At 33.0% G+C, this 14635-nt stretch overlaps 1 protein-coding gene across 1 annotated transcript in view; it reads right to left on the bottom strand.

The window, feature by feature from the left end:
* Positions 1-372: 372 nt before the first annotated feature.
* Positions 373-14635, bottom strand: part of LOC128206182 (RYamide receptor-like) — a 49761-nt gene continuing 35498 nt past the window's right edge. Inside the window, exon 4 of the mRNA XM_052908492.1 lies at positions 373-446. Coding sequence (XP_052764452.1) covers positions 373-446 — 74 coding nt within the window. The remainder of the gene's footprint in view (positions 447-14635) is intronic.

Genomic DNA, 14635 nt, shown 5'->3' on the forward strand with positions numbered 1-14635 from the left:
TTGATATGAGCGGTAGGTGGTGCCTTAAAAACGAAAGGGCTATTCGCGCCCATTGACTGGGTTATGGCATGATTCCACTGCGATCCATTTCCGACTATATTATATACTTCAGCTTCCCGAAATCATAATATTTGGTAATTGTGAATTACTATATATAGTATCAAATTGCTTCCTAGTCACACAAAAAAAGAGAATCAAAAATGCTAGTTAACAAAACATTTTACTGCCTTAATAAAATTAACGCTTTCATGTCAATTTTATTTATAGTCCATCCAAAAACGGTTATACTCTTGGAATTATTCTAAATATATGTTTGATTTTTGCAGTTAAAGTTAACACGTTTTACATCAAAACATTCAGAGTTGATTAAGATCAAAAAAGGAAATTACACCTATGTATAAAGTAACACTTTAAAGTATTGCTTGTCCAATAATAAACGCCTGATACTTCTAACATTTCATATTATTGAACTAATTCAAATTATTTTGTTCAATAAATATCTTATTAAATAGCCCTAAGCTATTTATCTTCCACCAAGGTGTTTGTAGCAAGTCAGACAAAAGCATTGTAGTACCAGAGGGTTATAGGCAAATTTTTTCGGTTTAGGCATATTTTGAATTTATGACACATTTGTAATATTTGATCAGGTGCACAATCATTAATGTAATTTATGTCATGAAAGCAATATGATGAATGAAGCTGTGTGCTTCAGTTATTGAGTTAAATTTAGACGATATATGTTTTACCAATTGTTGAGGGGGATTTGATGAGATATCAAGTGAAATATTAGTGAAAACATGAACTTGAACAAAAAAGTGTTAGGTTTGCATACAAGACACATTTATATCATATGTTTATTCAATTGCTACTTGGATTCAATGTAAAAAAAAATCTGGGAAAAAATATATTATATGGTTTATTTCATCGATACACCAATATGATGCTACTCACTTTACAATATAAACAAATCAAAACCTTTTATTTGCTTCTTATTTAAAATCGAATTTTATTGATAACAATCGATTGGATCAAAATCATGGTCAAAATCAATGGCATACATACACGACGGAAAAAAACCTCAAATGCACAGCGACGAAAAATTACATTTTTGATAGGATATTACGGAAACACAGTAACAGAGGGATCAAATATATCATACCGACTGATTACAAATACATTTCTTTCATAATAATAGCTGTTCCTGGTAAGCTTTTGTCCAGTACGGATTCCATTTATTCAAAGTCCTAACAATTATTCAAATAGTTAAATTCTTGTGCCGGTTTGATCCTGTGAAATTAAATCAGACAAATATGTAGAATTTATGGTCATGATACCTCCTATTGATGCTGGATACTAAATATTACTTAGCAATGGCGCGATAATCAATGATGGATAAAATTGTGTGTTATTATGTACAGAATTTAGAAACAAATGACAAGTTCACTACAAGGGGAAGTAACTCATATATTGAAATTAGAAGACTTGAAACATGTCAACAAAACTAACTTCTGACAGTTGTGATAAAAAAGTACGTAATCGGATAAAGAGGCAATTTCTCATACATGATATTTTAATTCGTTAAGTGATTTCGTGATGAACCCCGTTTGTTTCTTTAACAACATATACATAATTAAACAATTTTTATTCATCAAATTAGTCAAATACTACATAAGCTATGTGGACGTCTAGTTAATTGTATTGAGGCATTAAGCCATTCTTTCTTTTCAAAGGAAATACTCATCAATCCTGTTTCGAGAGCGTTACATTATAATTTGTTAAATATAATGTCCAAGTCACAGCTACTGTCGTAGTTATACCCGTTAGGCACTACGACAAATTTATATAAAACATGTGTACATGCAGTACGTCCCAAACACCATAGAGGGAAAAAACATTTTAGCCCCGTTTATGGAGAAATTAAAAGTACAAATACCATCGACAGTATTGATTTAAACCAAATTAACAATGGCTCTAACTCTGGTGTGCGATTTAAATTGTTAGTATTACTAACAAATCATTTCTCCTCTAAATAATATATCTATTGCTAAGAACGTTACTCAAAACAATTATTTGTGAAAAGATGGTCCCTCACATGTGGTGCAAATCGATTAGAATCCATACACCGACCCTTTTTCCTAGTAATATTTCTAGAATATTACTTCGTTTATGAGTGACTTAAGCAAATTTCGTTTTTCATCTCATTACAACATTAACAATAGCTGAAGTGAATTGAGGAGGTCCTTACATGTTCATTTGTCGAGGCATATATTGACATGTTAAACAAATTACCTCAGTTTTGTTATTTGAGTGTATGTACAACATGGTCAACTACATTTGCTTGTACATTTCATTTCCTATTCGGAAACGACACATTTTTATGGCTATGTGTGTCTCTTTCAATTAAAACTGACGCCCCAGGACAATTGCTTCTGATAATTTAAATCAGTTTCCTGCATGACATGAAAGCATTATACTGTCTCATGCAGGTTATTTATTTTACGCGTTTAATTGAAGAATAGTTTTAAAACAATATCAGAAGCATACTCGTTGAGACATATGTGTCCATCCTTAGGCAAAAAAACAGTTACAGATATTACAATTAGTTCATGTATAACACAGAGACATACGTTTCAACGTTTCTAACTGCTAAACTAAGACTGTTTCTAGAAAGTTGTAATTACTCAGACAGTTTTGTCAGTGTGATTATACGTTTGTACTATTTGTATATATGTATGTGCTCCTTAAACGTGTATATGTTTTAGGCTATATAATATTGTCATTGGTCCCTCGCCTCAGAACATGGCGTATGGTTATTTGTTAGCATACACGGTCACTAATGATCAAATAACGTATTTAAATAAAGTACCATGAGATTACGTTCTTATAAGTATGTGATTTACATTTAAATAGGGACCAAAACAATTTATTGTTTTAACCGTAACGTTTTCAAGTGCAACCAATCTGCTCAATGAAAATAATCGGTGTATTAGGTGAATTCTATTTTCTGTATGGAATTGTTTAATGCGGTGTGCATTGTACTGTAATGTCATCAAAGAAGTGTTCTAAACGTCAATATGCACTTGACTGACAAACTACTAATGCCTTTTCTCATGAACAAGTACGGTTGAAACAATCGCTATTTGTGTATAAACATCGTGTTGTTAAAACGATGTTCAAATATTGTCACAGATCGGCTTCAAACCTTACTTCTAGTTTTCAGAAAAACCAATATAAGCGACCTGTTTCTAACAATGCGTCAGGATATAAAGACGTTTGATGGAGCTTGTCAAATTTAATAACGATTATATTTCTTTAGATGGAATTACAAATATAGAAATAAAACTCATTTTGCTCTGTCAAATTGAATTGAAATTCCTTAATTAATGTATAAAAATAGAAGGTCATTTTCAATTGAAATTTTCTGAATCATACAAAAACAAAAATTAATTCTACAAATCGTGCCTGTACGATTATCTGTTAAAATAAGATAACACTTCGTAATGGCTCTCGAAAGTTTCTCTTTAATTGATAGTGGGTCCAAACAAGGTCTTCATTTAATAGCTTGGCTGTTGATGCAATTGTTTTTGAACTCATGTGAATATGAATGGTGTATTTTGTGAAACTTTTCTACAATCTTTTAGAACGGATGATCAAGACATCATTGCAAATAAACGAGGCTGATGTCATGTGACCCTGAATAATACGCTGCCATAATTCTGACAATTACTTCTGTATTCAGTCTTAAATAATAGTTTGTTATTAATCATGAAATTAATTTCTTAATAGTTCTGTTTTCGAACCGTTATCTGTATCATGAAAAATGCTCAAATTATTAACGGCATGGGAGGAATTGAGCTACATTGTTCTATTAGCATTTGTTAATTCAATCAATTGAGATTTCCAAACTTTTCTCACAAGGGAAGTCGGGGTACGTTATCGATGAGCCATTTAGATATAATTCGAAGTGATACTATAAATAGAGACATTCTAAATGTGTTGGCATCACTGAAGTGCCATAAACTGCCTTCTTTTGTCATATTTTTCAAATAAATATAAAACAACAATCACCAATCTGAAGGATATTTGTAAATATGTAACAATTGTATTTTTTTTGCCTAGAGCAAAGATTCCTTTTCTCCTTTATGATTAATGCTTTCTGATATAACAATGTCTCATCAAAGAACGAAAATGCAATTCCTCTCATTATCTGGTAAAGTTTTGCAGTTGAAACAAATTGGAAAATATTTTGAAACTCCACATCTTTCTTGTGGAATCTCGAGCTATGCCGTGCGATTATGTCATTATCGCATCTTGACAGATCTATTTCCATTTGCAAAAAGCAAATTTCTTGATTGTCTTGCTGATGGACGTTCGATTTTAATGATGCATAATGTAAATATTATCCTGTGACGTCCTTTGTATTTGCCCCCTTCTTGACCATAATTTATAATAGTAATTTAATTATTACTTTATTTTACGATATTTAATGGGTTTGTCACCGTTGCTTCACTAGATCTAGACGCATATATCGGTAAAGCAATAGACAACATAATACAAACACTAATAGCATGTTGGTTCTGATAGTTTTCACTTTTCTATCCTGCAATTTTATTCTAATTGTACTATGATACTTATAAGTGTTATGCAAAAAAGCAAGAGTTTATATAAAAATGAAAATAAAACCGAATTATTGAGTTAAATTAGTTATACGTAGAATAACCATACTGGAGTATGAAGGCGCATTGTCTTCCAACAACGTCATAACTCGAGTGGCTTGAATGTGCGGTATCAATACAGGTCGAATAATGTCGTTCTGATACCTCCGTTTCAATTACCATTGATAGGGACAATTTGAGTATTTGTGTTCATTGAAAATTCCTGCGAAGACCATCATGACACCGGCTTACTGATATGCGTTAACCAGACATTATTCCCTGTTTCGCTTCCCCCTCCATCGGTAAATGCTGACGCGCCCGTTTGACCCACGGAGCTTCAATTTGGTTCCATTCACAAAAAAGACATTAGCCCAGTCAGATCTTATTAACTGTTGATTCCGTTCCGCCCATACTCATCATGCTGTTCTGTGCCTCACAGTAAGGACAGGAACCTTCCGTGGTCGATGTGCGCGAACACCGAAGGCCAGGAGCCTGTTGTGGACGGTCTGTGGGCTAATTGGCCGGTTGTGCGTTGGCTGGTCAGCATATCCGTTATTGTAGAAGAAGTAAAACGGTTGTGTAGGTGAGATAAACATATATATTGGTGGCGAATTGTAACTCTGCGGTTGGGCCTTTGGCGCAGTTCAGCAACACTTCCGGTTCATCTGAATTTCACCCAAAGCTGACGAATACTCGAGCCTTGCCTATTGAACAGCCGCGCAACCTGAAATATAGTGAGAATTGTGCGTCATTGATTTAGACAATAAACACTATATGTGTGAATGTATTTATTAATTTACGAAACTGGTCATACCCGACTAATAAGGGTACCTGCATCAATCATCCCGACAGCCCTTGCCCGCTCTTCTATGGTCTTTCTAGCAATATTTTCTGTTTTGCGTGTTGGAAATTCGACGTGTGTTCCGTTAAATTGAAATTTAGCGTCAAGTGCATAATCCTGATGATTGTCGTGCCAAAATACCGGGAATCGTACCTATCGTCTTGCATGGTTAACCTCGACAGTAGAGTTTCCCTTTCATCTTTAGAAAAATCGATATAGTACTAGATATAACGCTGTAGTTTCAAATTTCAAGTCGATACATTAAGTAGTTTATTTATAAAAACGAATTTCATAAAATGGACGTTTTGTTTAGTATATGTAATTTAAATCAAGTACAATGAAACCTGAAGGCCTCGCCTTATTTTTCTGATGTGTTTTTTTCTCATTCGTTTGCTCTTTTACTCAATCGTATATATATCCTTATTTTAAAACAATTCCAATTCATTACATACAAATAACAATATAAAATAGATTAGTTGCGTGCAAGGTTTGCTAAATTATTACGTTGGCGTCGTTTGATCGGTCTATTATGTAAAATATATCATATCAATTGTTTCATGATATTGTCTTTTCTTAAGAAACTGTAAAGTAATATGGGCGATTACGTCAATCTCGAATGTTATGATCTTTTTTCTATTTTAAAAAAACAACATTGGTAGGCTTGTATCTTGTTTGTTGATAGACAAGTGAATGTATTGTCGTACAGTGTAAATAATTTATATGTTGCATTAAAACAGTGTTCTTGGTAGTTGTTGTGTTCGTTTTGCTAGTGGGGTTGTCTGCAGAAAACATCTAGGTCCGAAATTATCCATGAGTTGAATTGTAAACCAAAAATTGTAAACTGTCCATGTTTTTTTATATCTGATGGATTAGTAATCGTTTAAACAATATACACAGAGTAATTACATGTAGCGACCTAACCATTTTTGGTTATGAATAGGTTTTTGTATGTCGGTAAGCTCCTTAATTTGTTTTCAAAAGGATAAACCCATCCATTTAAGCACTGCTTCACCTAGACAAAGGCTCCAGCCGGGAAACGAGACCGCGAGAATAAGTCCTTTAAGTCCCGTATGCTATGCATTATGTGCAAATGTATATACTATTCTTTATACGAGAGAGTAGGTTTATATTATACCACCAGCCGAAGAACTTCAGGCTTCAGTTTGTTAAACAGGTATACGTATGTCTCCAATTTACAAGATAATCCAATAAAAATATAATAATATTATTTTAGATTATATCTCTATAGACATAGTCCTGTAAATCACAAAAATAATATCTGGTATAACAATTATAACTGAATAAATACTTTGATGCTTTTATTTCTTATTCCTGCGAAAAAGATGACTATGAATAGTACATATGATTTAGATATTTAAACAGATAATTTAATTTAATTTAAGATCAATGTACTATTATAACACAAACACTTAAATATAATGCTAATATATACATTCAATTTACCTAACAAACATCATTCAGGTTCAGGTTTTGATATTGCGGAAGAAGTTATAATAAAGCATAAATGGAATAGAATAATGTAGGACAAAATATCACGCAGATACCCCAAGTATTTTTAACAAAAGATCACACATGGTGACGACAGGGTGGGAAAAACTATACCAGAATATCTGTTTCCCTAGCAAAAATATGTAACACGCTTTACCTCAAGATATCTCATTTATAAATAATGTCTCATACTGTGTAATGACATAAATTGTTTGACATACATTTACGTACATAGGAGTGTGTAGAATAATCAGTTTAATGTTTTAAAATTAAAATTGAAATCTCAAGTACAATTGTAAGAAGATCCTGATTAGGCTATACATTTATATACAATTGATTTAAGGTTGCACTTTAATGACGTTCACAATTAACAACAGTTCAATTCACAATCGTGTTTTATCACCGTTTTGACAAACACAACTATATTTCCCAACCGTGATAGAAAAAAAATGAATACAATATTACCGCCCCCCCCCCCCAACAAACACACACAGATTTTCTAACTAGAAAAAGCTCGGAATATTTCGTGCAGCTGACAATAAGCATGTGGCTATTGAGTCTTGTGTGGCTAATTTATGCGGAATATTTTGTCCAACCTGTCAAAAATGGCATAGGGTATTTTGTCTGTGGGCTATTTTGTCCGGCGCCGAAAATAAAGTTGATCACGCTAAACATTTATGACAGTATCCCTACGTGGTGAAGTAAGATATGATATATATTCATTATTTAACACAATATATATAAAGTCATTAACTTTTATCATACGACGTGATATATAAGTTTTCAAATATAGTTAGAACACAATAAGAGAAAGCTTAAAAAAGGAGGGCGGAGTGAGCGATTCCTACAGTTTTCTTTATGTCTAAAATTGTGACCTGTTTGAGCAGGCGGGGAACCAAATAAGGACGTCATTTATATTAAGTTGTAAAACTGGAAACTTAACGATTAAGCAAACTATTCGAAAATATATACATGTCCTATTTCACTCTACCAACCATAATAATACCGACGAAACATTTGAACAGCGCTTCATAAAATGTAAAAGACTACATAATTAATTATGCCGTGTAAATTAGCTTCAACTAAAATGTTCTCGGAAAACCTACAAACTTATAAAAAATAATTCGTTCAAAATTAATAGAATTATAAATTACTTTGTAAGTGGTTCTCATACAATTTGAGTATTCTTATGAAAATCTCGCATTGTTTAATGTTTTATGAGGTCCTCTCAAGGAAAAAGATGTTATGTTAAAATAATGGACGTTTGCATAAAATGGCACTGTAACGGGAGTTGAGAATACATGCTATATATATAATGAGTGAATTGCTGTTATCGAACGGGAATATCGTTCAAAGTATTGTCAATACAGAGATCTGAAAATTCTTGTTTGATTATTTTTAAAAATAGGAACACTTTAAATTTAAGTTCGGTATATAACTGAAGTATCGGATAAGTTGTAGTATATCCACATCTCTCTATAGTGGGGCCATATTTCCCTTGACCTATTCCCTTACTCATACTGAATTTCAATGAGGGTAAGATAGCAATTATCTGTATCTCACTGGGAGCAATATGTATATGTACCGTGTATTTATGTGTAACATATATAACATGTTCATATACCGCACATATCGGTGCCATTATTGTTTGCTTAGCATTGTTTAGAATAAAGGTTCAAATATGAGCATTTTTGTTGGACCTCTTGTTGTGTATACAACGATGAAAAAAATCAGCAGTTTTGTTTAGTATCCCTGTTGCATCGCATGGAATAAACTGCAAGCGGGGAATTAAACAACAAACGCTCACCGCTAACTTAACGCAATACAGGTCACTCTCAACATTAATATCACCAGGTATTGCCACAAATTCACACAAGCGATAACTTAAACTTCAATAATTTAAAGGTTTTGCCACATAAAAAATATATGCAAACACGATAACTGGATAATTATTTTTGCATGGTTGTAAAGTTTGAAAATAATTCAGAAAGTAAGGGACACTATCATTCCTAGAACAGTTGTATTGGTATGTAAATGAAGAAACAACAATGCATTCAAGTAAACTAAAATATAGCATCCATCTGACATGTCTCAGAGTTATATTTTAACGTAATAACCTGCCTTTTTTATATGTATACCGATTCATTCTGATGGGTCTCATTATCACTTACGGCCGAGATTTTATTAAGACAGATAGTATGATAAAAATTCATTTAATTTATGGCCAACTAACCAATACTAGAAACACTCTGGCAAATGTTGACTACAACGGATGCTTCTAATAGTTGACATGTTGACCTACATTTTGACACGACATAACCCATAGCCGAACTTGGTCTTGATTTCACCGACACTTACATTTTATATAACAGGTTTCATCAAATGAGGGGAAATATTATTTGCTCAACGCTCAAACACACTGAACATTTACAAACGACTATTGGAAACGATATCTGCTATCGATTTGAGGTAAAACATATAACATTATTTAAAGTTTACTATTTTAGCCCTTCAAACGAACTTTTGTATTGAGTAGATCTCTTAAAACTTTACCACGCATGACAACATGATGGCACTGAACTATTTAAATTAACAACGCGATGGTTAACCTAGACTATGCTACACTTATTTTTGAAAAAAGGTAACAAACAATGATGTTTTCAACATGAAATCGTACCACATCTTTCTATATATATATTTTAAATGGTAAATGGTAAGATGTATGCGTATGAAACATTATATTGAGAGAAGTCAAATGCGCAGTTCGATATCACTTATACCTAAAAATACATTCCTTTCAATCCAGACCATGACAGGTTGCACGTAAATAAAATAATTCCAGACGTTGGCTAGAACAGTATGAACGTATGTCATTGGTTTTATGAAATGTTTCGTATAATATCAAATTTAATAGAAAAAATGGAAACCATTTAAATGTTTATGGCCATTTTCTACAAATCAGTGGAGTGCCTAAATTTCAATGATTACAAACAGACACATTCAATTACTGAACAGAATGTGCTTCTAAACAAATATGGCAAGGCTATATTTTCTGTAAGAGCATCAGTTAATGTGTATTGGCTTTAATTACTCATACCGAACTATAAAAAAAATGTTCCCAAACGTTTTGACGTGTTTTGCCATGTACCATATGTTTAGTTCAGTTGTTTCCAAACCATAAATAAACATAAAACAAGACAGATATAATCATAAGAATTTGAATTTTTGCCCAAAGGGACCGTTTTGTTAATGTTATTTAGAAAATGCTTAGTTGATACGATGTATGGACTATTAAGTTGTTGTCAAATAATGATTAGTCTTAACGTAGACTTATCGAAACTCCGCCACATGATAAAACATGATTAATTATCAAGACAATGTAAAAAACTGTCTTTCCACATATGCAAAATATATTGCAGTAAAACTGGACAATTCATCACCAGTCTTGCAAATGACAATATCTAAAGAAAACAAGAGCTGTCGTAAGACAGCGTTCTCAATTATACACCGCTTTTTCTTAGAAAGGAATGCAACAATGATGTGATATTTGCCTTTTAAAAGCAATCTAATTAAAGTAAAATTACAAAGTAAACAAGAAACGCCGCAATGCGACGAAACCATGTTGTCTATGATTGACAGAAAAACTGTAGCCTGAGATTCAGTTTGAACTGTTTGTTACGATATTAATTAACAACGGTCTTTAACTTTTATCATGAAGGCACGAAATGCAATCATTTGGAAGCCACCAACGATCATTTCCTTTAAACCAATAACCAGGTTTTATTATGTGAGAACCTGCTTAAAAATCTGACAATGTGCCTGTTAGTCAATCAAGGACCATAATTTGTATTTAAAGTTAATATTGAGATATGAGAGCTAATTGTTTTATGCCATTTAACAACTGTGTGAAGTATTAAGTCAACTAAATGAATGGTGTAGAAGTCATAAGTGAGAATTCCAACTTGACCTTAAACTTTATCTGACACAATGAGTCCGAACACTTTACCTAAGTTCCTAAACCAATAAGGGATTATAATTTGTATTTATTATAGTATATATATATATATATATATGTAAAAGTAAATTGAATGAATGGCATTCGAGTTCTAAGTGAAAATGCCAACTTGCCCTTAAATCATTCTGGACGCGGACGCCGACGTAGACGCCGGTGCAGACGCAGACGCCAGGACGAGTAGTAAAGCCTTATTATTCGAATAGTCGAGCTAAAAACATTTATCATCGGATATATCAATGTCTTCAATTTTGTACCAGTGTCAACGTTCTTTTGTAATAAACAACAAAAGGTTTCGTATCCGTTTCGTAATTTTTATCACATACAGACCTTGTCGACACTCCATTTGGCCAAATTAATATGTCTGCTTTTACCACTTTTATAGGCAACATCGTGAGGAAATAGTGGTGACATAATTGCGATATTGTCAGTAACTGACACACTCGCGTTGTATGTTTCTTTTATTTAGTCAACTGAGCTAAACCCTATTTTTCCTATTGTTTCTGGATAAAGCAATAAACAAATGGCATCTTCCTTGTAGTAAGGTCTTGTATGTCAACATACAATGTATAAACCGACATGACAACCGTGTTACAAATGTATATTCACATTCTTCTGCAAATCAGTCTTATTTACTATCAAGATTCTATTTTTCGGGACTCGGGTTAAACTGGCAATTACCATGAGTGTTTTATCTTACGGTTATTTTAGCACAATGCCAATGCACACAAGAAATGTGCATATCGAAGGTCTCTATCACGTTAAGTAAGATATGACATTCATCATTTTGAACTTTCAAAATGACGATATGTTAGAATCAGCCTAAATCATGACCTGAAGATAAAACAACGGTTCGACTGTAACATTATTTGAGATATTCAGCAGTAAATATAATTTGCTGAATTTTCCCCTCAATTTAACTCAGTTTTGACTAGTGTTAACATAGCTAAAACATATTTGAAATCGGATTGAACTTTTTTCAGCAATGTATTAGGAATAAGTGGTAGCAACAGAGTTTATTAATCGAAAAATCCTGTTCAAAATACAATGAATGACTCTTAATGTATATTTTGTTAACATTCTCGTTCTGAAATCTAATTATTAACTTGGTCAGTGTCCACTTGCCAATGTTTATCGGTGTCAAAATTCAATTTCGACCACTGGTGATTTATCTCTTGTTTTCTCTAATCCAAAAACAAACAAAAAACGCAATCCTAGACATGCACATTGTTTAAGGGCACTCTCCAAAATATGGACACGTATACGCATTAAACAACCAAATAATTTTAACATTATAATTATATGTTTATCTGCGTTCTTTCAATCTTGGCTAAAAATACCAATGTTCAAGTTCACTGACTATCACTCATTTATATCTATTGCAGGCACTTGCAGTAGTGTCTCACTTTTTGTAATGATTGTGGTATTCCTGCTGAGCATGCACGGTCCAATAGTTTTACTTAAGTAGTTTAAAGCCGATTACTTTAAATACAACATGTATGGACATTTCCTATATTGGGCAAGCTATCAAAAACATAATGGTAGTAATTAATAAGACTTACAAGTATGTCAATTGAGCCCGAAAGTTGCATTTTGCTAATGTATTAGAGTCACTTATACTTTCCACCACATTAAAAATATTGGTCAAATCTTAGATAAACAGAATATCAAACACAAACAGTTGATAACTTTGTCACTGCTTATTTCAGTGTCATGACTTTGATACAGTTTTCAGTAGCTAGACGCATAACATGGCATTATTACATGGCTCAAATATCCATTGTGACTTTTTTAAATTTCCATTAATTATTAATAGGCGACTCTTGGAAATAAAACTCCCAATGTCATAAAAATGCAACCGCTTAAGACTTGTTACATTTGAGATTGAGAAACGAACGCTGAAATCGATACAACCACGTCTCGCCATATTTGGAATGAGGGAATGATCGCCAATCAGTTTGCGGTATGTTTTGTGACTTGTTAGTGATTTAACAGGAGCTGTTCACCCCAATAAGGTTGCAACTGGTTAAGATCTTTCGGTGACTGGTATCTGTCACTGGTTCTGAAACTACGGATCGGTTGTTGATCGATCACCGATCTAAAAATAATTATTTCGCATATAAACAGGGTGAATTTCAGAATGGTTATTGTACTGTTTATTTTCTTTCTTTGTTTTCAGATGGTGATGATCGAAAATAATTAGAATATTGTTGATTTTAACTCTGCGAATACTTGTGACAAAATGATGCTACAATGCGTAGATAGGTCGTCAGTTGGTTGCAAAGAATGATCGCTACAGTTTCGAAGAAACCAATCGCCGCACAGATGAAACCAATCTGTAATTTAGAGAAGGAATAAACACATTTCTTTGCAATTCGTTAAATATGTTAAGCAGGAATGTTGCATTTTCTGTTGCTGGTACTGTTTTCGTTGTTTCCGGACCATAGTGATGAGTGAAAAGAAATATGATAAACTTAATGTGAACTCTGGGAATACTTGTGTCAGAATGATGCTGCAATGCGTCGCCAATAGTTTGCAAAGAATGAACACTTCTGTACTGACGAAAACGATCGCCACACAGTTAATCATTCTGTGATTAAAAAAGTCTCTTGTGTACGCTCAAAAGATTAGCTGCGATTTAATGGGATTTGCGACCGCACTGGAACCTTGAGGCGATCTCAGCGAAATATTTTGGAGACGTCTGGAACCTCTTTTCGATTGTCAATTTGTTTTTATCGCAAAGAGGTTGTATTGTGTTTGTCTCGTCTGTCTGTCAATTAAACCGATAAAGTTATTTTACGAAGGATTCCTGTTCTATTATTCAAGCAAAATGTAACAAAAGCGCCGCCCAGCGATTTATTATGCGCCCATGTGTATTAATGATAAAAGCCGGAGTTATGGACCTTGCTACACATGAGCAAATGGTCTCCAGTTAAAAGGACCATTTTTTTATACTCGTAAGCATTAACAAATAGTCCAAAACTGCTGTATATGATGGTCATTCTGTTGTTAGAAAAACATGTACTCCCTGTGAGGCGGTGTTTATGAAGCCTTGGATATTTTAACAAGTATTTTATCACTAACATGTATTTTGATTAATGTATTAACGTTTGATTAGCATTGATAATTTGCATGGCTGACATGTACATTCTACATATTAGTAAGAACCGTTTGAAATTAGTTACATGGCAAATGGTATTTAAAAGCGGAATTTCTTGCGACGAGCTTGGCGTGCTTATACTCGGTAAAATATCAAATGTTAGTATTAGTATAAAAATAATTACAAAATAAATTTGATGCATATTTGGAAATAAAACTTAGATTGTTTGTGTTTATGGTGTTTGGCGTGCTGGTAGTATATCTACTTATGGATTTTGTTCAAATGTGTACATGCATCCAGACCATACCACGTAGTTTTCATTATGACCCTCCTATTTATTATTTATCCTATTTATTATTCATCAAAAAATAAAGAACAAACCATGATAGCGTGAATTTAGCAACAGAATATTTCAACGATAACAAATTAAATGTCACCAGAGTATGTGTGTACTTGATTATAAATAATTATTAATCAAGGAAATAGGTATAAAACTTACTCTACATACGCATTACTGT

The sequence above is a fragment of the Mya arenaria genome, chromosome 2 (assembly GCF_026914265.1).
Source record: "Mya arenaria isolate MELC-2E11 chromosome 2, ASM2691426v1".
In the NCBI taxonomy this organism is placed as follows: Eukaryota; Metazoa; Mollusca; class Bivalvia; order Myida; family Myidae; genus Mya; species Mya arenaria.